The sequence below is a fragment of the Pocillopora damicornis genome, chromosome 11 (assembly GCF_964200805.1).
Source record: "Pocillopora damicornis chromosome 11, jaPocDami1.2, whole genome shotgun sequence".
Classification (NCBI taxonomy): domain Eukaryota; kingdom Metazoa; phylum Cnidaria; class Anthozoa; order Scleractinia; family Pocilloporidae; genus Pocillopora; species Pocillopora damicornis.
This window is the reverse complement of record NC_142680.1, coordinates 812,559-837,500: the sequence shown is the minus strand read 5'-3', so window position 1 is coordinate 837,500 and position 24,942 is coordinate 812,559. Positions and strand designations below refer to the sequence as shown.

The following is a 24,942-nucleotide window of genomic DNA, read 5'->3' as shown; positions in this document are numbered from 1 at the left end:
TCAAAATGTAAAAAAGTGCCCCATATAAAAAGCTCTTTTTAATTACTAGAAGTGTTCCAACACTTCTGAGGACAACTGAAATATTTTGATCTTAAGATAAGGTGAAAAAAGGTTCAAGAGGCCTTGCAAATATGTTAAACCTGTAACTCCCATGAATGATCAAGACAGAATTTTTTCTTTACAGTATCAAGCAGACAAGTAATGAGAATAGAGATAAATGACAATCAGGGGATTACTAGTTGATCCAATACCAAATTCTTCAAATTAGTATGAAAGAATTGTATGGCAAATGGTAGGGGGAATTACCAATGAGATCTTGGAAGGGAAAGGATTAAAATGGATTGTTGAGGTAAACCATTTAGGAAAAGAAACCATGTCTTACTCCTGGCTGTTTTACCCTGTAGAAAGTAGGTAGACTATGAGCTCTGATCTTGAAAGCCAATTGACAAAGTCTCAATGCAGGCTTTGTTAAGTTTTTAAAGACTGAATAGGAGAAAATATCTATTCAGAACTGAATTTCTTTATCTCCATCACAGAGAAGTGCAGGGAGAGAGGAAAATGATGAAGAATCAGAACCAGAGGAAGGCAAGTGCAGACAACCATTTATACACCATAAAACATTAGACTTATTATCACTGAGATTGCTGACAAATTTTGATTCCAAATTCTCTGACTTTTGCCTTCTCTCAAACTTTGTCTCTTGTACTGTGTTTTCTGTGATCCTTCAAAGCTGTGCAGTGTAGGTGGGTATTGTAGCAAACTACCGGTTGTTTTAAGAATCATTCCTTGATAGATCCTTAAAAGTGGCTTTGTGAAAGTTATATGTCAAGTTATATGTCTTAGATTGGAGTTTTGTTCAAATCCATAGACTACAGAAAAATCCCTGTGTATATATATCATTTTTTGTTTTTTATGGCCAAAGTACAGCTTAACATAAACCAGAGGTCTGCAAAACTATTTTAAATGTGAGTGTGCTTGTTAATGTGAAGTATACAGGCAAATGACAGATTTGACTTTAAATATTTCTACAGCTGCTTGTTCATCCCCAGTTAAAAAAGTGGCAAAGCTCGACAACACAAGCACACAAGGTACACATTACTACCTATTAAAAGAATATTTTAGATTTTTTAATTTTCAACTCTGATCATTGCATTTCTAGTGTTCTGGTTCATTCACTCAAATGCAGTTATCAGTTCATATTCCAAGTCACCTGATATGAAAATGCATTGCTTCAACTGTTGCTGAAGAGGCTCCAAATTTCCAAACATACAGGATTTTATAAAGTTTAATAAAACAGTTACTCTATTTCTTGTTGGACATGAGATTAGTTCAAGCCAACTCAGTGTTATGCTCCTTATTGGTTAATAGTATATACCTTCTCATATCCAACGCATGCCCATGGAGTAATTGCTAAATATTAAATGGAAAGGCTATTGTGTATTTTGTTGACAGGCAGCAACTTTTCTTGTAGATGAGCATATTGGTTGCTAAAGTTCTAAAACACTTGTAACAACGGGAGTGCCAAAATTTCACTCTCAAATGTGTGCAGTTGTTTAATTTTTGTGTTTTTACTCATTATTTTTCCACTTCATTTCAGAAACAGAAGATGTTAAACCTCCAAAGCTTATCTTTAAGCCATCAATCCTTTCTGATGTGGCAAAGAACTTGACAAGTTCGTCAGCAAAAAGTAAATGTAAACTTATTGAAATCTACTCTTTTTTGCATTGATAATGCTCATATTTGGGAATTTTCATCACTTTCAACAGGATGTATTAAAAGTCAGAAAATCACATATAAATATTATCATAGAGGGAATGTATTTTTTGTTAAAAACTAATTTCCTGAAAGCTTAATTTGTTAATTGTTTTATTTTGTTGTGTTACAGTTCTCTAGAGATTAACCTAAACCATGATGTGTTTTTTTTATTCATTTTGTAGTTGATAGAAATTCCACAGCATCACCTGTCCCAAAGGTGTGTCATCTTTTTGCAATGAGATTGTAAACAATAGTAAACTATTGTTCAACTTCAATCTTAATACTACTGGGAATTTGATGTCTGGGTAGTTTATATAAACTCATGATAAAATTTCAAATACCTAAAGTTCTCCCTTTGTCTTTTTCAATGCTGCACTTTGCTTGTTGTGTCTTTCAGTTGTGTGTGAGAAGTAAGTGATACTTTGTTGATGAAATTAGTTGGAAGAGCTATGACATTTAATTCAACATAATTCTGATTCATCTTTCCCCTCTCTTAATCACAGACTTTAGGAGTCTCTAGCAGTGAAAATTCAGTGGCAGAGCTGAACACGGATGCATCACAGCGCTCACATGAATCTGCTCCCCCAGAGCAGCTTGCAGGAATCATTGGAGCATCTTCCAAAAATTATTTTGAACAATTTCTTTTTGGTTCTAAAGAGTAAGTTAAATTGCTTCTATTGGTATGGAAATTATTTGCCTCATGAAATAAGTTTTGGTTTGTTTTTTATTTTTTTTGTTGTTACTTTTTTTAGGTCTTCCACAAAGCCTTCTGGTGGGTCCTTTGTATTTGGACAAAACATGAGTGATCGAGTTATGGTAAGGAAGCTGACAAATGCTCTTAATCAATCACACACAAACTAAGATATGGCACTTTGAAACATTCCAACTGGATTCAATGACTAGTAGCTGGTGGTTGTAGTACAGTGTCATAGTCAAAATATATTTACATTGTACAAGTGAGGAACAAAATGTCAATGTTCTGGAGGACAAAAAAAACCCTAAAATTTAGTAGACATAAAAGAAGGAAAGTGCAGTGGACCTATCAGAATTTTTCTATTTAATTATATTTTCTTTTCTTTATCTGTTAGTTCTCAACTGATAGTGCCACGGAAGATGGAGGTTCTATTGAGAAATCAGACTCTGAGAATACAGCTGATGCAAATAGTTCCTCTAAGGATCACAAAACAGGTTCCAGAAACATAATATTGCAATATTGTACTAAAACACCCTTTAGAGACAGTTATACAATATGCAGTCTGCAAATATTTTTTTTGCTGCTTTAAAATCCTTGTTAATTAATATATTGTGTAAAATATCGTGACAGAGTGTATAATTAAGCTGCTCCTCTGTAAATAGTAAATCATTGGTCCTTGATTCCTGCTGGTTTAGTCAGGGAGGAAGGCTGGAGAAGGTTCCTTTTGCATGAGAGTCAGTTGAAAAAGACATTACACTTTGACTGTAAATTGCTTCCTTTGATTACTTGGTTATTTTACCTCTCCAAAAACTACAATTAACCGAACATTGTAACCTTGTAATCTGCAAATCAGAGGTGATGGGGCTGTAACTTTCACAGGGCTTAAGACAAGGTGCAGTGGGAAAATTTTGACTTTGCATGAGTTTGAGGGCCAGTTGTGCCCAAAAAAAAGTTATTGTGCCAACAATTGTGCAGTGTTATGCAATTTTAATATGAACAAAATATTTGTGGTATTCATAGACAACTGCCCTTGTAGCAGACATTGAATTTGCTATATCATACCTTTTTTTTATCATATTGCCAAAAAGTTATTTCTGTAGGGATTAACTTGCATTTATATTTTACTCTACACATGCCTTCATCTAGTAGGCTGAAATTAAGAAACCATTTTGCCACTTTTGCAAATGTGACTAGTCTTCAAGGTTTAAATTATTATTACATTTGTTAATAGAATGTTGTAGAAAGTTGTAGTGTGATGTCACAATTCTCCAGTACTTACACTGTATGACCAAGCTTTTCAAGAAACTTGCTTTTGAAAGCTATATGTACTCTCCACAACAGCAGTCCTACACAAGCACTCTTTTTCAGAAGCGCTGCTTTAATAACACCTCATGAAGGCACTCTTACATCTTTTGTGGGATTTTTCAGAAGGATAGATTTATTCTAATTGTAGCAGTTTTCATTGCAGGGGATGAACTAAAAACATTAGCAGATGTGGCCCACTCCTATGCTGATGCCCCCGGTCCAAGCTCACCTAATCAAGATAAACCTCACAAGTCACTCGCAGAGGCTGCTATGGCTTATCAGGAACACCTTAGTCCACCAAAGTCACAGCCTGCCAGGGTGTCTGTGGTCACAGGTGAGGAAGAGGAAAGGAATGTTCTGCAGGTGAGAATTTTTTTAAAAGGAGTAAAAGGCAAATTATTTTTCTCTTGGCAGTGTTACATGTTTTTTAGTTTATATAATGTTATTTCATTTATATGAATGAGGGATTCATTAATTTTTCTGTGGCCTGTCTGGAACACTCCTCTTCTTGTAAGTACCTAAGTGCCCTACAGGTCATATGCATTTTTGTTTGTAGTGCTACTCCTCACAGAATAACTAACCACCTTGGCAACTGATTTATGGTCTGAGAAGTAGATTTGATATATTCAAGAAAAAGTTTCTATGTGTAGGCCAAGAATTTGACAACTTACTCTCAAATGTTAACATTTCAAGCCTTTTTATTTCAGAGCAACTGTCGCCTGTTTGTGTTTGATACAATAACACATTCTTGGAGGGAGAAAGGGAGAGGGATACTCAGATTGAATGACATGTGTCAGTCAATGACAGAAGGAATTTTCCAGTCAAGGCTTGGTGAGTTATTTTTCAACCTCATATAATTTTTTATTCCCTCAAGAACCATCAGAAGGGACTGATGAATTATTTTTGTAGACCATTTTTGTTGACTATCTAGACTACTCGATTGCTTTATATCTTTCATTTCTCAATTTTTTTTTCACTCTTTTACCAACATGCAATTTCTCTTCTTGCTGCACTGACCTTTACATGTATTTTATATTACTTTAAGTAAACTCTGTTCCAGTCATGCAGTATGTGGGACAAGTGAAAAAGCCTGACAAACGAGGAAAAATCCTGACTAAAACTGAGATAGACATTTGCTTTTTGTGCTGATTTTTTCTGCTCATCTCGTCTGACCAAGAGCCTTTGCATAAGCTATTCTGATGTCAATGTTTGTCTAAATTCACCATTTTAGTGATGCGCACACAAGGTAGTTTACGTGTTGTCCTCAACACTAAGCTTTGGCCAAGTATGACTCTTGAAAAAGGAAATGAGAAGAGTTTACGGATAACTGCCATGGACACTGATAAGGACATCAAAATTTACCTCATAATGGTAATTGAGTTTTTCTATGTTATCCTAAGTAAGCTACAAATCAAACATTAAAAGAAAGTCCAAACTACTTGTTTAGCTGTATCAGGGATGGTTAAAATTATCCTACGAGTGGCTTAATGTATGGTTTATATATGATAACTTTTTTTTCTTTCCTTTGAAAAATCTCAATTATTTTCACGATTGTATGTTGTCATTTAGACTGCGAGCAGGCTCTTCAGAGGCCTCCAGCATGTACGCCCACGCGCGCTCACACCTTCGTGTCTGTCCCCCGCGAAAGAGCCAGCTTGTAATACAGAAGCATAAAGCTTCATTTAAACAACTAGCTTGCAATACAGAAGCATAAAGCTCCACTTAAAACAACCAGATGATTTGAATAACTTTTTAAGTTCATTTAAGTGTCACCGTTGAAGGGCGAGTCCTAGCTATTAAAATTGTTTAATAAAATGCGGAATCGTTTTGTACGTAACGTTATTGAATGCTGAGCTCTACTCCCAATTAACTTTCTCCGAAATATCAGCAGACACTTGTACGTTACGTGACTTGTTTGGTTTTTCTCGTAGGCTGCACCGAACGACATCCAGAGGCTATGGACCGCAATTGACCGTCGTATCCAAGCATTAAAACGTGGTCAAAACACCCAAGCTAATGAAGAAAGCAGCGTCCAAGGGCCCAGTGCAGATGACGAGGAGGAGACTAGGACCGAGCCAGATGACGAGCTTAAAAGCACTGGACACGAAGACGACGATGAACCTGCCAAAGACCGATGTGAAGTCGTGGATAAAAGCAATAATGATTCGTGTCCAACGGGGGAGGGAAGGGGGAAAGAAACAGTCGCTAATGATGATTAAATATTTGTACACGTTCGTGGCTGTCTCGTCCGAAATATCTGTTCCGTTCTGGAGCCTTCTAGCTTTAATTCAGGACATAAAATTGACCCGTACGCACTGGAAATGCTACCTTGTGCTTTCAATGATCGACAGCGAAACTTTTGTGTTACTAGGTATTTTGATGTTTCCCGGAAGTCAAGGAGCTGCCACTAAGTTGTTTTTCTTGTTTCCTCTTGTGACCAAGTGGTGTAGTCATGTAACAAGTTGTGGCGTGACGTTCACGTAACGGCTGTAAATGAAAAGCCAACAGACACGAGCCAAAGAATTCCTGTCTGTTGGTTTGTGGTACATTGAGCTGACAGTTTTCCGCAGTGCTAGTTTCATGGTATAATTTCTGCCATCATTAACTGATTGGCGCGTTTGCCTGGTAGTCAATAAAATAGTTTCTTTATATTGCGTTGAAACTTTCTTAATTTTTTTGGGTGAGCAAGATCGCACTTGTCTTTGAAACATGCGACTTCGAAAAATACAGGGGCTGAATTTCTCGGAATGCTCTTCGATTCCCCCCCTACCCCCAACCCCCACATCAGTATGCATATTCTCCATACTATTCATTGTATATTGCCTTCAGTGTTGAAAGGAGAGTTTGTTAGACAATGAGTGGTATTTTGAGGAGAAATTAGATGCTAATCACTCTTAGGGGTCAATTAATTTACAACTAAACAACCCTTTACATCTATGCAGATAGACAGTGGGATACTCGCGTCAAGATAAGGAGAAAACTAGGAAAAAATAACTTTTCTTTGGTTCCATGACATCAAAGTTCACTTTACATAATTCCTCTAAAAGTTCGTCAATTTCTTTCCATCTTCCTGGACTGCTTTAGCTATTTCTTAGAGCCATTTGTGGTAACTAAATCATTGGCGGTGAATGTGGGTTAGCAAGACGACTTAGGTTTGTTCGGATGCCATTGCCTTCAGTATCTTGGCAATTTCGCAAATCTTATCCCTTCAGACAGCTCACTATTTTGTTGTCACTTTCCACCTTTATAGATGCCTTCTGTGCGTTGCGATGCAATCGCTCAAGATCAAGCCTTATGCATATTCAATTAGCCCCCATACCACTACAGACAGGCTTTTGCTGTCCAGATAGTTGAAGAGGCCAGGCTACTCAGCAGGAGAGTATCAAAACAACAAAGTGTATGAGCTTGTGTCGCTGTGGAATAATTTGCACTTGAAAAAAACAAGTCCTTCAGTGAAAAGGAAGCGTCGAAGAGTATGACACAATCAAAGAGAAGAACAGTTTGATATATTGACATATTGCCCGTAGAAATGGGAACGAATGCGTCCCACTTTAGGCCCACGGAAGAATTTTCACTCATCAATCGCGCAGCTGTGCCGCGTTTGTCGGGCAGATCACATCGCTCCTTACCAATCGAAAATCGTCATGGTCATTTGTTTGATGTTGTTATTCAGCTAAAACATGAAGACAAGGACATATATTCGTGTTTCTTTCCAAGTGACGACGATAGCGTCCTTTTAACCGCGTCCAAAGTAGAACAAACAACTTTTTTCCGCCATAATCGCGAATTTTCATCGATAAGATTATGGGACCTGAATCAGAAACAAATCAACACTGGGTTTTTGGCTGACTTCCCTCGCTCATTTAGATCCTGCGATTTTTCGCCCGATGGCCAATTGGTGGTTTGTATTTTTAGCGAAGACTCCCTTGCGCTGGTGCGAATGAGATCTTGGAAAACTACCAGTGCTGAAGTTGTTCACATGCGTAGATTTTGGCGAAAGAGACGAGGAGTACTAATGTGTTGTTCGTTCTCTCCTGATGGTCGATCGCTTGTCGTAGCATCTAAATTGACAGGTGATTTAAATCATATCTGTATTATTGACATTGCCAGCAAGAAAATGGTCAGAAAAATGAAATCCGCAACGAACTCAAGCTCAAAGATTCGCGGTCACCCGCGATCATGTGTATTTTCGCCTGATGGCTTGTTCTTAGCTGTATCGTGCACCTCTGGACAGCTAATTGTTTTCGACACTCAAGACTTTCATATCCATAGTAGTCTAGACTTGGATACTTCCACATCATCCACGTGTTTATGCCTTCCATTCCGTCACTCAAGTCGCCGCACGCTTGGTTCTCACTTACAATGTTGGTATTTGTTTGATCCTCGCTATGGACATAAGTATTTGACATCATGTCTTGAAGATGGCACCATTCAAACATGGTCTCTTACTGCCGACGAACCTGGTCTTACATGTATTCAACTTGCTTATGCATTGCAGACTCCATGGCAGAAAATAAGGTCTGCTGCCTTTTCCCCTGATGGTACAATGTTAGCAGTTGGTACATCAGACTCCAAGGTCTTGGCACTGAACTCAGAAAGTTTAAGTGTATTGTTTGTCCTCAATGCTCATCTTCAACCAGATGGTCTAAGAACATGGTATCAAAACACAGAAGTGTCTTGCCTGGCCTTTACAAGAACATGCCAGCAGGTTGCTGCTGGTTATAAAGATGGACGCGTCAGGGTTTGGCAGTTGCCATTAATTTTAAATCTTCAGCACATGTGTAGATTGGTTGTTATTAATCATGTTCCCGCCCAAGAGATTCCAGAGTTACCCCTTCCAGCACATTTAATCAGATATCTTCTGTTCTCCCCTCTGAAGCAATTCTGACTAATGGATTTCTGGAGAGGGCTACTCAATAAAGTGAGGTTCAATGAGATAGACAGGGAAAAATTGTGGTTATGTCAGTTCTACACAGTAAACATTGAAGCAATTTTTTTTTTAGCTAAATTGTTATTAATGAAAATTTGATTTTCTCTCTTGTTGTTAACATTGTCATTCAATTTATCTTTGGACTAGCATTGTAACATTTGTTGATATTAATATTTAAGGCCATCCTCATTTTTCCATTAACTGTCTTTAATGTTAATTTATCTGTTTGGTGGTGATTGAAAGGTAGTTAATATGTATAAACTTTTCTAGTGAGATGTGGAAGCAAAAGCTCAGTGAGGGAAAGATTATAGAGAGATGGATCACTATGTAGGATGTTTTTGTTCCAGTCTTTTAAACCTTAAGAGTAACCAGTATCTACTTTCTTGTTACAGTAATACTGCTGAATCGTTCATTTAGATCACGAGAATAAAGGAAAGGATTGCCAATTTAAGAAGCTTTGATTGTTAACAAGCTCTCCTTGGCAGTACCAAAGGGAGAGTAAAGAAAACAGTATGAAGAATATAGATACTGATGTGAGGGTGTTAAAGAGTTCAAGAAAAATATAAATTTGGATTTTCTTTTCTATATTCAAGTGATGAAAACAAGAACTCATTTTCAGGTTCTTGCCTACATTGTGGTCGTGTCATTGCTTTTAATCTTAAGCTAAAATTATTTGGCAGAAGAGCAAATAAACTAAAAGGACAGCCTGATTTTAAGTGATGTTACAAGTTCCATCTCTTGTTTAGAACAGAGAGCAATAAATAAATATCTAGAATCCCCCCAACAAAACTTTTTGTACAAATGTAAGACACGCTGTAAAAGGTTATATTTTTAAGGAAATCTATTTATCAAGTTGTAACTATTTAAATTATTGATTGTTGTAGTACATCTCAGGAAATGCTATTACTCCATGTTGTGGTAAGGTATCTTGATTGTTACCCTGGATCTCAGGAATCTCTGGGAATAAGTATCAGAATCACTGTAGTTTCATATACCTTTAACCCTTTAACCCAAGGGATGACCAGCATCCAATTTTTCCTTAAAGTATTACTTTGGAATCATTCATTAAGATCATGAGAATAAATTTAATGATTGCCAACCTAAGAAGCTGTGATTGTTAAATAAATTCTCCTTGTCAGTACCAAAGGAAATGAATATAGAAGAGTGTGGAGAACATGGGTGCTGATGTTAGGGTGTAAAGGGTTAATTATGCCACATGACCAGTTACAGTAAATTGAGATGTTTATGTACACAGTAAGCTTATCAAAAGGTATAATTCATTCCATAAAAATTGCTTTCATTTTTGTTATGAATCATATGATTAAAAAACACCTTTGATTGGGTTGAATGGTAATTAAATTTAAAAATTTAGGAGTTCTTTTAACAACCAAAGAAATTTTGTTAAGTGAATTTGCAATTTCATATCTGTCATTTACCAAATTTTGGAATGGATGAAAGAGGCAACACACTGAATCATTTGATAACAAATTGAAATAAACTATAAACTCTAATTTTGTACTCAAATTTGTGATGTCATTTGATAACAATTCAAACTGTTTATACTGCATGTTGATTATGAGGAATTATTTATTTCATGCTAAATACAGTAGTAGTACACTTGGAAAATAGATATGTGTAGTACATAACTTGTTGACAGAATAAAATGAAGAAAGTTGAAGTAATCTTGAATTTGAAAAGTTTACTTTAGCACTTGTGCAAGTTAATTACGGGACAGGCAACCATAGATTTACTTCCTTTTCTTCTTATTAGTACTTTAAGCCATGCTGCTCTCATCAAGCCAACATAATTGCTCCCTATCAAATGATTTTGGATTATGTTTGTGGACTGTAGTGTGACATTTTGCTTAGTTTACTAGTAAAAGCCCTACAGCACTCCCTTAGAAATACAAGAAACTAGATTCAAAAGGGCAGCAAAAATTTGGTGAAAATAAAAGCGTTTGATTTTGTTTTAGGGAACATCGGTCTGTGTACTAAGCTACCTAATCTTTTTCTCCTTTTTTTTTTTTTGCAGTTGGATTATTAAGTCCTCTTTGATACATTACATGTCGCGTATATGAAGTAGTAAAGGTTAAAAGTTATTCGATCATTTCGCATTTGGATTTGTAACGAGGCGCTACTGAGCAACTTTTCTCTGGAAAGTTCGTTTCAGTTTTTGATGGCGAGTATCCAAGCAGATCCCTCTTTTGAGGGAAATTTGAACAGGTATATGGATTTTGATTTTACTATAGCTTGTTTGTTCTACCTTACGTGACGCTGAAATCTAATTTCACCAAAAGATTATCAAAATTATTTAATAACATGACACGTGTGTTTCATGGACCTATTGGTATTTTCAATTTTGTACATGTACAGAGCTTTTCAGTACCGTCGTCTCGCTCTGAAAATTACAACTGCCTTCGAAATGCATCAAAGTATTTCATCTTTATATTTTTGTGGTGACTGAGCGCAATCATATTTTTTCAGGCTCAATGTAAGCGATGAACAGTTGAAAAATCGCATGCTTATGGCAGTGCCGAAGAAAGGAAGACTCTACGATCAGTGTATTGCGTTACTGGATAGGGCTGGAGTAAAGGTAATTTGAACAAGACTTAATATTTAAAATTTTCTGTTTGGTAAAGATTTACGATGACGGAACCACACAGTGGGGGGTGGCTAAGTAAATTCTGCTGTTGTGAGGGTGCGGTCACTGAACGCCGTTACAAAAGTGGCGGCTCGATTGCCATGGAAATTCCCCCCCCCCCCCCTACTATGCAAATCTTTGAGAACATAAGTTGCACTGAAGGTGAAATCGAAGCCGTCGAAAAATTGAGCAGTGTCGGAAAAAAATTAATTTATTCTCATCTGAAAAAAATTAGAAAGATATGTATGGAGAACGCAGTGCTATGTCAGAAAGGTATCAATATGCTTCTTCCTCCTGAAAAACTGTTGATCGAATGTTTATTGGTAAAGAGGTCAGAACTAAAAAGTTCACAAATTCAGTTGTGTTGTCGAGAGCATTTAATATTAATTCTCTCATTTGTGGTCACTCTAAGGGTTTATAGGGTTAAGATTCTTAGTTGTAACATTAAATCCAGTCAAATCCATACCTTCCTTTGTGTGATCTGACATACCTCTACTTCCTGAAGAACTGCCAATACAAGTTCATTAAACAAATCATTTTCTTACAGTATCGCAAAAAAGCACGTTTGGATTTGGCTCTCTGCACTTCACTTGACAGTAAGTCATTGTCAAAACTCTAGTACTTGCACATCATAGATATGTATTTCATCTCTCATTGCATCTTTTCCATCCTTTCCATTTGCTGCAATATGGCCTGCAAACAACTACCTGCTCCATCTTATTGTCATATGTGTGAATAATTTTCTACTCACACATAGATGATAGCAGTACATTCTTAGAGGGTATTGATTCCTACAAGGTCAAGGGATCTGCTTGTTTAAAGGCAAAATTCTGTTCATCTGTTAAATTCATGCTGCTTGAGGTCATCACAGGTCTAATTATGGTTGTTTTAACTTTTCAGTGGCTCTTGTCTTTCTCCCAGCATCAGACATTGCTCTCTATGTTAGTCAAGGAAGGTCAGTATCAGGATCTGTAGGGGAGGTTTTGTGAGTTGAGTTATAAGCCCTAAGTACCTTACCCCCTAAGACCTCAACATTAATATGAATGTTCTCTATCACATTCTTTATACATTTCTTGTGGTAGTGACAAGTAGGGTTTGTGGTACAATCAAGAGCTTTGAATCTTTAACTGGGAATGTTTCCCTTCATCTGATTTGTTTGATCTAGAGATAACTGGATGCTAGTACTTTTGAGCCATTGATGGCATAACTCAAGACTACATCCCTTGCCTTGTCATTCAAATCTTACTTTAAGATCATTTGATATCTCCTCCTTTCCAATTAATTATAAGGGTCTGTGTATTTGACCCAGCACATGCACAGGACTTCTTTGTTCTCTGGCTTTTTTTTCTTGAACAGGACTCACAAATAAATTTGGGGCATAACATTCATATTTATAGGATGGATTCTAATAGATTTGTAGCCAAAAGAGGCTTTGTTGTACTATTATCTGCACTTGTGGTTGAGGTAATAATGATAGATAACACTGATATTTTTTGTTAGTAAAATTTACATTGATTCCTTAGAATTGACATGGGAATCACAGGACGAGATGTTGTGGCAGAAAGTGGAGGAAAAGGTAGTAGTATTTGTTGCATAATTTCTTTTAGCCCCTTTTTTTATGTTTTATATCATATCAATTTTCTCTTCGCTTTTTTAGTTAATTTCAAACAATGTTTCTTAACCATATTGCTGAATGATTTCAGTTCATGAACTATTGAACCTTGGATTTGGCAAGTGCAGGCTGGCAGTACAGGCAAGTACTATCATTACAATTAGTTAATTTTAAGTATCCTTTAAAATAATCAAGTTATTTTGCATGGTATACAGGCACCTGTGTCATCCAAAATTTCAAGTGCAGAGGATCTTGTTGGTATGAACATCTTTGTATTTTTTTTTTCAAATCTTAAATATGGAATGCTTAAACAGATTATAAAAATATTATTAATATCATTTTGATCTGTTTTCTTTACAGGAAAAAGAATAGTCACATCCTTTCCAAATGTCACCAGAAAGTACCTTTCTGTAAGTTCTTCATACTTGAATACCTGATTTTTTAATTTTTTAAAATTACTTTTGACATTTTTGTCATCTATCAATATTTGCATCTGCAGCAATATGATCCCAACAACACTACCACGATTAACTATGTCAGTGGATCTGTGGAAGTAAGTCAATTGTTATTTTAATATAGCTAGAAAAATGCTCATATTTACAAGTTACTATATAGTGTATAAAAATAAAAGCTAAGTTTTTTGTTTGTCTCACAATGTAGTCACATGTGATTTAGATTGTGACGTTTCGACTGCATACTGCTAGTCTTCTTCAGGCGACGAGGTCAACTGGTCATGCATGATCTTATAAAGCATGATGTTCTGCTGTGATTAGTTGTTTTTTCAACAGCTCTGATTGGTGCATTTCAATCCTTGCTGTTCACTCAGTGATTTGCTCCCTCGGCAGTCCGCTGTCGTACAGCTCTCCTGTCGTTGTGTTTTTTTAACATGGGCATCCACGCTTCTGGAATTTCTATTCCACTATCCCTGTTGATGTTGTTAGGGTGAAGTCTTATATGAATTGCCTCTTTGACCCTGCACATGTGGTAATAAGGGTCTTGATCAATAAACTTTACTTCGTTCCAGTGTGCATTGAAGATAAAGGAGGGAATATGTTTTAAGACAATATATTCATGCCTTAGTTGTAGGTTCATCAAGATATGACAGATACTGATGGAAGTTTGGAGAGGACCCAAGAAGTTAGAGATATTAAAAATACTCCATAGGCTACTCTTATGCATCTTTTCCACTCTACAGATTTCAAGCATGATTCATATCATGATTAACACATACAAATACTATTAGGGAATCAACCTTTTTTTTTTTTTTTTCCTGTCAGGTGGCCTGCAGCCTGGGAGTTGCTGATGCTATAGGTAAGAGTGTCAACTGATGTCGTCCTCACTGCTACATTTAGCCCCAAGCTTAGAACTCACTTTAGAAGAGAAATATTACAATATAGAGGATATTACATGGCCCTGCAGTGATAGGAAATTTCTCTTCAAGTGTTGAAAATATTTTGGAGTGAGCAAAGTGAATAAGTGAAATATTTTTGTTTTCAACACCAATGAAATAGCAACAGTGATCCTTTCAAGTGTAAAGATATTATATTTTCAGGCAAAAGCTCACCTTGAGTGATCAAGACAGAATTACCCCTCACAAAAACAATACAATAGCAAGCAGACAATCGATTAGAATAAAGGAAAATATTAATTTAATGATAATATAATATTTTCTAATACTAAATTCTTCAAACTCAAGTCACAAGAATTGTATAGCAGACAGTAAGGAGAATTAATAATGAGATCGTGGAAGTAAAAGGGTCAAAGGTGTATTTATACATGTTAATAAATGTATCTGTCTGCAGCGGTAACAGGCTAAGTTGATTCATTATTTTATTGACTGGTTTTTTTCTTGTTTTTTTTTTCTTTTTTAAGTTGATCTTGTTGAAACAGGGGACACAATGAGAGCATGTGGACTAGAAATAGTATCTGAAATTATGAAGACTGAGGTGTGATAATTGATCCATTTCTGATTAATTTATAACTAATCTTAAGGTATTAATCAGTCAATTGACTGATTAATAAATGCATCAATTTATGAAGTATCAGGCCTGAGGCTGACACAGCTCTTTTATTATAATCATAATTAGAAGGGAGGGGAAGATTTTCAGTGGTTTCTTTCTAGTCCTCTCTACCTTTTGAAAGAGAATGTTCCCTCTGCAGTTTTGTTTCATTTGATCTTGCTTTTGAGGTTCACATAGAAAAGCATCCCTCAATTTCTGGAGAGGACTGTAATTATAAACTATTTAACAAATGAAATAAATTAATACAGGGTTTCATTTTGGTTTTGCTCAATATGTAGGCTGTTTTGATTGCAAACCCTAAAGCCCACTTTCAGGTTAGTAGTTACAGATGGTAAGTCTTAATGTGCACAATGACTTTGTATAATTAAATGGTATCTAGAAGTTATTAGCATTGGGTCATGAACATGCAATTCATATAAACTTGCAGCTCCTCTTTTCTAGCTAAAACTCTCCATGTTCAGCGGCAGATTTTGCTGTATTAAATTTGAAGCACTGTCCATTTGGATCAGAATATTTGTGTGATAAAATTAAGTAGAATGATTTTAACAAGGGTTTTTATTATTTTATATCATAGGATGTTGTTAAGACAGTTACATCAAGAATTGAAGGGATCATCCATGCAGACAAGTATGATTTTCTAACTTTTTGGAGTCACATTTTGGCTCATTTTCAATTCATAAAATGCGATTTATGGTTCCAAGCATGATTTAAAGTTTTCAATTGTGTTAATTAGATGATCATTTTGACCAGGTATGTGATGGTTGAATACAATGTGGAAAGAGTAAATCTCCCAAAAGCACTGAAAATAACACCAGGAAAGGTAAGTTACATGTTGAATCACCAGTGAGTAAACTCATCAAAATGTGTTAAAATGTAGCTAAGCAGGAGATTAGAAGTTTCTTGTAAATGAATGAAGACCATATGATTAATATGTTTCTTATGATCTGCTTTTTCTCAGAGGTCTGCCACACTCTCTCCTTTGGATAATGAGGCCTGGGTAGCTGTTCAATGTATGATTCTTCAAAATGAGGAAAATCAGGTTCTAGACAAGCTGAAAGGTTAGTTTTTAACTCATAAAGTAAGGAATACCAGTATAGCTATAGCGACAGTCACTATCACTATTGACATCACCATCATATGTTACGCACAGTCTCCAGGTCTTCTGCACAGAGAACATAAAGGTAGTCTCTTCTAGTCACATGATTTGTAAGATCTCCCAATTGAAAGAAATTACCATAAAAACCTTACCTTGAAACTCCAAAATCACTCCTAATTATTTACTGCTTCTTCATGCTTATTTTACAGTTTCTGGTTTCATTTTCTTACATATTGGGTAAAATTGCAAACAAAGCAGAAGGGGGCATGCCATCAACAGCATTTCAAAGGGAGGTGGTTCAGTGACAGATTCAGTAGTGAGGGATGAGCTTTGGCCAAAAGAAAAAAATTCCTTTTAAATCTTTAGAGGTTAGCAGTTCTGGGGTCACCATTGTCACCTTGTCATCAACCATATCCATCCCAATCTTTACCTCTCCCTACAATATCCATACATTATTCAGCAAACAGGTAATGAGAATATTCAAAGTTATCAGGTAAAAGCTGCTATCTTGATCTAACACCAAGTTCTCATAACTAATTTACAAGGAAATGTGTAGCAGCTAGAGGGGAGAATTAACAATCAGATCTTGGGAGTTAAAGGGTTAAACATGCAAGCTGTTTTGCTTATACCACATTATTGATTTAGTAATTGTACTTGTTATTGTCTATTTTAGAAATTGGTGCCCATGACATAGTGACCTTCACCATTCAGAACTGCCGTGTTTGATGACAGGGTTACTTCTAATTTAGAAGTACATATTATAACTGTAGGAATTTTATGTAACGTAGGAATATTTAATAATGGTTATTACCTGTAAGGTACTTTAGTTAGCATATCTCACCTTTGTAAGACTTAACATATTTATTGTGTCTAACTTAAGAAAATATTTTTCCAGTAAAAATGGCATCCAATATTAATATTGAATTAACATCTGTTGTTTTAACTGGTTAACTCCAGAAGTGACTAACAACCTCTTACTATAATATCCAAACATTATCCAGCAAATAGGCAAAGAGAATATACTCAAACTTAACAGGTAGAAGTTGTTATCTTTATCAACCATGTCACTGATTAAGATGGGAATTTGTAGCAGCTCAAGAGGATTGACAATCAGATCTTGGGAATTAAAGGGTTACATGGTTAAAATGACGAGATATTGTCATAACACTCAATGATGTAAAATCATATTAGTTCTGTAGTAAAACTGCCACCTGTTTTGATGCTGTGTTTGTAAAATGTCCTATAAGGATGTATTTATTTTTCAGAATGGTGTATTTTAAGGCAAAAAGTTAATTTTTCAAAGGTATCTCTAAGAAAGAGTGAAAGAGTTTAAAGCATGGGTAGACATGTATCATTACTGACAGTATTTGTGCCTTGTTTTAAGGATGTTATACTTTTGTTCTGGATCACTTTACAAGAAGTAAAAATGAGAGAATTAATATTAAATGTTCCAAGCAACATATCTGCATTTGTGAACTTTTTCATAATCATGTCCTCTGGACCAATAAACATCTGATCAGCAGTTTTTCAGTTGGACACAGCATAATTGATATCTTTCTGACATAACATTGAGTTCTTTTGGTCAAGACAGTGACTCTTAAAGTGCCTCTGATCACCCAGAAGGATAGAAAGACATACAAACAGGTAGTTCAGTACTTGAATGTGATATTTAAGAGCTGTTTTCATTAGCAAAACACTAGGGGGTGGGAGTAGGTAAATTGAGCAAATACTGGGGGGGGTAAGTAGGTAGGTTGAGCAAACACCAGGGGATGGGGGGTGGGAAAATTGAAATTGACTTGTTTTGTACTGTTACATTCTTACTGAAGCCACGCATCAACTGATACGTAAATTGTCTGGTAAACTGGATTTTGTTGGTGTTTGTCTTACTAAAATTGACTTGTGATCATTTTTTGCTTGATGTTGTCTCTGGATGTTTGTGAGAAGTTGGATGTGGATCATTTATTTAAGAATTATAGGTTTGCAGCATTTTACCTGTAATGATATTGATTTCTTTACAGTTTGAATGTTGTAATGCCTTTATTTCTACATCTACAAGATCAACAACAGTCAGCACTTCACAAATTCATCATTAAAAAGTTTCTCAACAGCTATGGAACATGTGACAGAATTTTTATGGTTTTCATTAAGACTCTAATTAAGGTAGAATTTTTCATGAAAATTGAAGAAAAAAAATTGAACATTGATCAGGAAGTACTGGTAATATTAAAGAAAATTCCGAAAATTTAAAAACTTATTTAATAGTGTTGAACATGTTAGTAACAGGTATGTGTATCTTTACATCAATGAATGTCAGGTTGATTCCATACCAAAAATCATTCATACCATTCAATGTTTTCAATTATTGCATTGCAAGTTGTAGTCTCCTGAGAAAAACATTTCTTGCATGTCAAAATTAATTTCAGGTATAAATCTTTACCAGTATCAAATACTTTTTTGGCAGAGGTAATCTCCGTAAATAATGATTTGAAATAATTTCTGTTCCTAGGATTTCTTTTCTTTTGTGACAATGGACTGTAAAGTATATGGTATAGTAAACTGAATATAATTAAAGTAACACAGAAAAGCTAAGAAATGTGCACAGGAATAGAGAGAGATGAGTACAGGCCAGAGGTCTGGGTACCGTTTGGGGGGCTGAACAACTGCTGATCCAATGTGTAAACCCAAGGCTCCAATCACTGACAGAACAAACTGAAAAAAAGATTGGGTACAAGAAAATCTCATGGAAAGAAACAGGAGTTTGATTACCATTATGAATTAAAGGTGTGCAGCATTTAAACTGTACAGATGTTGATGTTTCTACAGTTTGAATGCTGTAATGCGTTTAAATCTTCATAACCATGATCAATCATGTATTCTGTTTGGTAACTCTATCAGAGTTCACAATGAAAGTCTACAACACTGCTTTCACCCATTCATTCCCATGACCTTCGTATCAGTTCTCAGCACTGTCTACCATACATTAAATAAAATTTTAACCCTGAAAATTTGGTGTAAAACCAAACCTTATATCATGGAATGATTTTCAGTTCCCTCTTTTTCATCATCACCTATCTCATTGGAGAATATATCAATAGTTGGGCTCTTCAAGAAGTAACTGGCTCAATTTTAATAGTGTGTGGATTGTACAGAATGAACAACTCACCAAACTTTGTTTAAGTGGTTCTACCTTGTTGAGCTCAAACACATGATAAGCAATGGTGTAGAAAAACAACATGCATGAAATATAGGGTAGAGACAAACCATCCTTCAGTAGTAAGGGCCACATGCTGGAAAATAAAATAAGTTATTAATTATTGATAGTTATTACTCATAGTAATCATTGTGTTGGATGACTCTAGCTGCAGAATTCAGCTTGGTACCAAAGGCAATGGAAAAAATATTGCAGGAGGATGTTAGTACCTACCCAGCCATCTGGGAGGGGAGGGGTTAAGTCAAGTCTCCCTTGACCAAAACACCCATTGCTTGATAACTAGAGGAAGCCTACATCAAGGTGGGGGGGGGGGGGGGGGGCTATTCACAGTAGAGATTTCATGGTGAAGACAAGCTAATTTTACATTATGATTGACTAATAAGGCTGACTAATGAGACATTCAATTGACAGTAAGTTTTACTGAAAGACATTAATTACAGACTGCAAAACTTAAAATGTTTTATCACCAACCTGAAAGTAGAGATGACTAAGAACCACACACACTCAAAGGGTTTATAGTGAAGCAGAAGACAAACAGGTCTGAAGTGATCAATAAGAAAACATGAATTATTTAAGTATTACTGTAGTCATATGTTGTCACATAACAGTCACAAACAGAATAAAAATCAATCTAATCAGTCATAGCACTCCTTAGCTTAACATGGGAACACATAATCAGAAGAAACTTCTTTTGCTAGATTAATTGTTAAAAAGAACAGTACTTACAGAGCTGCTAACAAAATTGATTTTTCATGCACTTGATAGGAAAAAAGGAAAAATGCCAATGAAGAATTCACCTGGAATTTAAGTAATAGACAAATTATAAGATGGTAGAAAAACATTATGGAATTACTTTAGCTCAAGAGTCAATTTAAAGTCTGAAGTATTCTTCAGGTAGAAGGGATGTTACTTGATTCTTATGTAAGGTCAATCTTAGATGATCACATTGCAAAAACAATGACATTTAAGACAAATTGTGCTGCTGCCTTTGGCATTTTAGTTCATAACATTCAGGTGAACTAGATCCTTACCAAGGCTAAAACAAATCGGTCTATCATTGGATTCTTTAGCAAATTCAGTGAGGATGGTAGGCAAGTTATGATTGTTGACCAGAAGCTGCAAGGGAAGGATGAATAATATGGAGAGAAGATTAAAAATAAAAATAAAAATTGAAAAAAATGCGTATTTTGTTAGGTTTATTAGCCTTAACGTTAATATTTTGATGTCCCCTATTTCTTATCACTTAATTTACAAATCTAATTCATGAAAATTCTTTCATGTATCATTAGGTGAATGATGTGTTCTTACCTGAGTCTTATAATCTGAGTTTGTGAGAGTATTTTTTTTACTTTAATTAGAACAGAGATTGAGCACCAAATGTTGGCCACCTTGTCCTTGTAAAGGAATGATAAAAATACAAGTTTGATTAATACTTTCAATATCCACACAATGCATTAGACTGTTACAGATTGTTATTGGATGACATGAAAGTTTTATATCTACCTCAAAGATACCTCTGGCAAATGGAAAAAGTCTGTGGAGAACTTGTAAAATCATTGGTAATCCAGTCAAAAATGGTAACCAACTGAAAATTCACAATCACAAACAAAAGTACAAACAAAAATTCATTAATTGAAAAATTAATTTATTGTTAAATTAAAATGACTGAATTAATGAAAAATTATTTCAAGGGTGATCGCAATTTGTCACTTACCAAAGAACAAATGTTAAAACAACCACAATCCCAATTTTCGCAAGATTAAATATTCTTGAGAACCTATGTAAACAATCAACAGATTAAGTCTTAGTTGCAGGATCAGTGTTGACAGCAAAACACCATGGAGTGAATAAACATATGTTACAAATAATAAAACCTGCATATAAAGCAATCCCTGTTAGAGTTAGAATGTTTAGAATTTGTTCATCAATATGCACTTGAAACATCTTCAACCTTACTCTAGTTCAGCTCAAGTTATATTACTTTAATTATGTGATTAACAAAAATACTTACCAAGAATTTTGTTTCCATGATTTCCCTAATAAATAGAAAAAAAAAGGGAGAGCATGATAAAGTTCCATCTGTTTGTAGTTTAACGCCAGTGTAAAAGCAATTGAGCCCAGCAAATCATGATCACAAGCCAGTCCTATAACTCCCCACAGAGCTAAACCAAGGCTGATTGAATTATATCTGAATCAGTCAGTTAAGGAAAAAACAGTTGCATTTTAAGGCAACTTTATATTTTTTAAAAATAACACAATCCAGGGATGTTATGTACTTTTACTTGACTGTCATTTTCTAATTTTAACTTTTCCCCTCCCTTCCACTAATCCTAAAAAACCCTGAAAGTGACTAGCATCTAATTTCTCCCAACAGTAATACTGCTCAATCATTCATTACAATCATGAGAATAAAGAAAATGATCACCAACCTATGGAAGTTTGATTGTTAAATAAATTCTTCTTGTTAGTACCAAACATATGTATAGAGAACAGTATGGAGAATATGCCTACTTATGTTGGGGTTACAAGAGTTAAAAAACATGTGTCTTTAAATCTGAGTATACACTGCACAGTAACCTTTTCTTTCAATTTTCTTTCAACAATTTTACAAAATTTTGCTGCATTGGCCAGGCACCCTCTTTAATTAATTTATGGAAGGTCAGGCATAGGACACCCTAAAAAGACAATTCTGAAATTGATGTATTGTCTTTTTCATATCAAATATCTTCCATCAGGTTGGATTATGAAAAACAAGGTTGGATACTGGAAGTGACCATGGTCAATAAGGATAAGTCCTGGGTAGAATAACACAGTAGCTGCAGTAAGAACCTAGAAATTAATGGAAAAAATTATTTGGTACAAACATTTCGTATCTTTGACGAAGATATCATTATGATCAAAAATTAACTAAAATTTAGATGATAGCTTTGGAAAACAGTGAATTGTTAGGAAGCTTTACTACAAAATGTTTGAGACTATGGTACATTTTAAGGGGCTCAGAATCCACAGGGGAATCCATCCTTTACTCCCTCTATGCTAATCTTTATGCACAAGTTCACACTCCGAATGTAACTTTGCAATGAAGAGGCCTGCACATCACCCTGCTTGTCTTAGATACCAAATGCTGTCATTACCTTGTTGATGACTGGTTTCCTTCTCAAGCAAACAAAAGCAAAAACTAAGACTGCTGGAATATACACCAATATATCTGCTATAACAACTGAAAAAATCAAAACAGCAAGTTAACTATGAGATAAACTTGACTTAAATTTCCTACTCAGCAGTTGCACTTATAATTGTAAAAATCAAATAACAAGACTCAGTATGATTCTATAAATCAGCTCACCTGTATGCCTCATAAACAGTTTATGCGTGTGACTTTCATGTCCCCTGGACTTGTTGAGTGCAACCCAGTTTGGATTTATCTTGTTAGCTCTGCAATATAAAGAAAATATCATTATGATAGTGTCAGTGTTTGGAATTAGGTACTAATGTGTGTGAATTTCTTAAGAGCTCTACAAACCTTACATCCTGGAACCAACCATAGTTAACAGAATCTCTTACTACAGTTATGTTAAACCTGCAGTTAAGCACCATGTTCTGAAGGTTAACCTTCTCAATCTTGGGAGTGATCAAAAATGAATCTCTCCCCTCATTGAAAAAAATAAAAGGCAGAGGGAGTGGAAAATTTAAATGTAAATCATAGGAGTGAAAGGATCATTGCTGTCTGAAACAGAGATTCAAGAATTATTTTTAATTGAAGTACTCACATGAAGCCACAAACCCAGCTGTGGTATGCAGTGAGCGGAGGGTAATCCAAGCCCCAATACATTAAGTCATTATTGGTTGTGTTTGTGTACCTTCCAAAAAATATTGATATTTTTTATAAAGTTAGATTGCAATCATTGACAACTCATCAACTCTCTGATACTCAGTACTGATAAGTACAAGAAGAAAAAAAATAATCTTTATAATTTTAATCCACTCATAACAGGGCATGTAATGAAATTATAAAAATCATTCCCCACCCTGACATTCAGGTCTTAAAACTAGTCATCAACAAATGTAAGGTCTGCAGTCAGGGGAATCACCCATCAGTTCTTGGGAGAGATATTGTGGGTAAATAGGTTTCCAACTATCACAAATAAGTCTTCGAAGGTCTGAACAATACATGATCCTTAATCGCATTGTCTTTTCACGTGGCCAATACTTAGAGGCCATCCTCTTTAGCTTTCCTCGATAGAACTTGGAAGTTTCGAGGGTTCAAGGTCTTCTTTAAATTTATAACGATTTTCCTTCTTCCGTCAAAACCAGACGCAAGCATCCAGAATATTTTTCCTTGCAGCAGCTGTTCTCAGTACCATTCTTATCCGGATGATCAAAGTAATCGATCAAACGTAATTTTCTCAGAGAGAAATCACGATTTTCGTCGACATGACTTTCCGACCTGCTGATCAGACACATCACTCTCACCTATGGCTACATGTACATGTAACCGATAAAAGGCACTTAATAACACAGGATTACCACTCATCAAACGGAAGATTATATGTTATTTCCATCCAGTGTCGCTGTGCTTCATAATCTCCAAACATTGGGGGTTTTCCCTTTCCTGAGAAACAAATTCAGCAAAAGCAAGCGCGCGTGTAAATTTCAAAATATTATCTCCACGAGATCGCAGAAGAGAACTTCAATTTCAAGGTACCTGAATAGGTGCTTAGAGACACACACCACCGCACAAGAATATTGGCTAGAACGCAAAGCACCACTGCATAAAATGTTGCAGCCATTTCCACAGTTATCAATTTTCACGAACGTTCATATCTCATCCGCCATCTTAGAGAGGAAGGGATCATGGGTTCGTACCCAGACTCTTAGAAAAAGTGGTCGAGGCAAACTCATCCTCAGGGCTTTCTCGGTCATTTTTTCAATATGGCGAAAGCCCCGAACTGACTTTCTCCTAACAATCTGCTATTGTGAAAACCGACCGAGAATACCCTTCGGCAGAGCGAGGGCTAACGCTCGAAACGTCAGCCTTATTGTCCTCTCTATGGTACAGTAGCCGATTCACATTATCAACTCAGTCGATAAAACTGAATAATCTTTTAAGGAAACATACCCCTTTATTCATTTCAGTGTCACCCGTAAACCTCAGTCTATTCAATGCTCTGAGCTGTTTACTTCCCTTATTGATTCTGGTATTTACGGTCTGATTCCTTCTTGAATTCACCTATAAGCGGCATTACTGTTACCAAGTCCGTTGCACAAAACTGAACAATCCCATGACAGGAAACGAGAAATGAGCGTAATCTTCATCTGCTTTGCTCCTGAGGGTCCATGGGCGCTGATTGGCACAAATGAATTTAAGATTGGTTTTCAAAGTAGTAGTCGGAGTTGATGGTAGAAGTGCAGAGCAATATGATCCGGCAAAAATAAGAAAAAACGCAATCATAAACAGAGTGCAGTTGCCGCTTGCGACTCCGTCGCTTGTGATCTGTAAAAGCTAAATTTATAAAGTGGTAACCTATCGAATGGTAACAGAACTCGTAGTATGACTGGTTGGCTCTTCTGCTTCTATTTGTGAGTGACGCAATCTAGTTTTGAACGGAACATACGCGTCAGAAGAAAATGAAACTGTAATGATTCTTCCGATCCTGATCCATGTCTCCCCTTGCGTC

General features: G+C 35.8%; 4 protein-coding genes across 5 annotated transcripts in view; 3 read left to right on the top strand and 1 right to left on the bottom strand.

Moving 5' to 3' along the window:
- Positions 1-6,405, top strand: part of LOC113669539 (uncharacterized) — a 7,859-nt gene extending 1,454 nt beyond the window's left edge. For both annotated transcript variants that reach the window (XM_027185593.2, XM_027185592.2), the window contains exons 5-15: positions 537-585; positions 1,032-1,088; positions 1,598-1,687; positions 1,938-1,972; positions 2,259-2,413; positions 2,508-2,571; positions 2,844-2,943; positions 3,918-4,117; positions 4,462-4,585; positions 4,986-5,125; positions 5,686-6,405. In XM_027185593.2, coding sequence (XP_027041394.2) covers positions 537-585; positions 1,032-1,088; positions 1,598-1,687; positions 1,938-1,972; positions 2,259-2,413; positions 2,508-2,571; positions 2,844-2,943; positions 3,918-4,117; positions 4,462-4,585; positions 4,986-5,125; positions 5,686-5,973 — 1,302 coding nt within the window. In that variant the 3' untranslated portion in view covers positions 5,974-6,405. The remainder of the gene's footprint in view (positions 1-536; positions 586-1,031; positions 1,089-1,597; positions 1,688-1,937; positions 1,973-2,258; positions 2,414-2,507; positions 2,572-2,843; positions 2,944-3,917; positions 4,118-4,461; positions 4,586-4,985; positions 5,126-5,685) is intronic.
- Positions 6,406-7,133: 728 nt separating this feature from the next.
- LOC113669540 (apoptotic protease-activating factor 1) lies at positions 7,134-9,788 on the top strand. The gene has a single exon (XM_027185594.2). It carries the CDS (start codon positions 7,284-7,286, stop codon positions 8,640-8,642), a length of 1,359 nt encoding a protein of 452 aa, XP_027041395.2. The 5' UTR covers positions 7,134-7,283; the 3' UTR covers positions 8,643-9,788.
- Positions 9,789-10,752: 964 nt separating this feature from the next.
- On the top strand, positions 10,753-17,515 carry LOC113669541 (uncharacterized). The gene is made up of 16 exons (XM_027185595.2): positions 10,753-10,906; positions 11,168-11,276; positions 11,872-11,920; positions 12,225-12,279; positions 12,848-12,900; positions 13,028-13,077; positions 13,152-13,194; positions 13,297-13,346; positions 13,436-13,489; positions 14,214-14,247; positions 14,809-14,882; positions 15,236-15,271; positions 15,532-15,584; positions 15,708-15,777; positions 15,916-16,015; positions 16,727-17,515. Exons 1-16 carry the CDS (start codon positions 10,860-10,862, stop codon positions 16,777-16,779), a joined length of 930 nt encoding a protein of 309 aa, XP_027041396.2. The 5' UTR covers positions 10,753-10,859; the 3' UTR covers positions 16,780-17,515.
- A 556-nt stretch (positions 17,516-18,071) lies between these two features.
- LOC113669542 (dolichyl pyrophosphate Man9GlcNAc2 alpha-1,3-glucosyltransferase) lies at positions 18,072-24,136 on the bottom strand. Its single transcript, XM_027185597.2, has 15 exons — positions 23,970-24,136; positions 23,792-23,876; positions 23,035-23,124; positions 22,611-22,699; positions 22,399-22,484; positions 22,029-22,093; positions 21,276-21,452; positions 20,979-21,041; positions 20,768-20,849; positions 20,573-20,658; positions 20,296-20,380; positions 19,991-20,061; positions 19,736-19,804; positions 19,217-19,340; positions 18,072-18,762 (listed from the first exon to the last, which is right to left on the bottom strand). The coding sequence occupies exons 1-15, from the start codon at positions 24,052-24,054 to the stop codon at positions 18,556-18,558; spliced, it is 1,464 nt and encodes a 487-aa protein (XP_027041398.2). The 5' UTR covers positions 24,055-24,136; the 3' UTR covers positions 18,072-18,555.
- Positions 24,137-24,942: the final 806 nt, after the last annotated feature.

Bases quoted from the DNA above. Each gene is read 5' to 3' on its own strand.
- LOC113669540 (XM_027185594.2), top strand. From the start codon at position 7,284: ATGGGAACGAATGCGTCCCACTTTAGGCCCACGGAAGAATTTTCACTC.
- LOC113669541 (XM_027185595.2), top strand. From the start codon at position 10,860: ATGGCGAGTATCCAAGCAGATCCCTCTTTTGAGGGAAATTTGAACAG. The intron at 11,277-11,871 runs GTAATTTGAACA...ATTTTCTTACAG, and splicing joins TGGATAGGGCTGGAGTAAAG to TATCGCAAAAAAGCACGTTT. The intron at 13,347-13,435 runs GTAAGTTCTTCA...TTGCATCTGCAG, and splicing joins TCACCAGAAAGTACCTTTCT to CAATATGATCCCAACAACAC.
- LOC113669542 (XM_027185597.2), bottom strand. From the start codon at position 24,054: ATGGCTGCAACATTTTATGCAGTGGTGCTTTGCGTTCTAGCCAATATT. The intron at 20,062-20,295 runs GTAAGGATCTAG...CTTAAATTCCAG, and splicing joins ACCGATTTGTTTTAGCCTTG to GTGAATTCTTCATTGGCATT. The intron at 19,341-19,735 runs GTTGGTGATAAA...TTTATTTTCCAG, and splicing joins TTAGTCATCTCTACTTTCAG to CATGTGGCCCTTACTACTGA.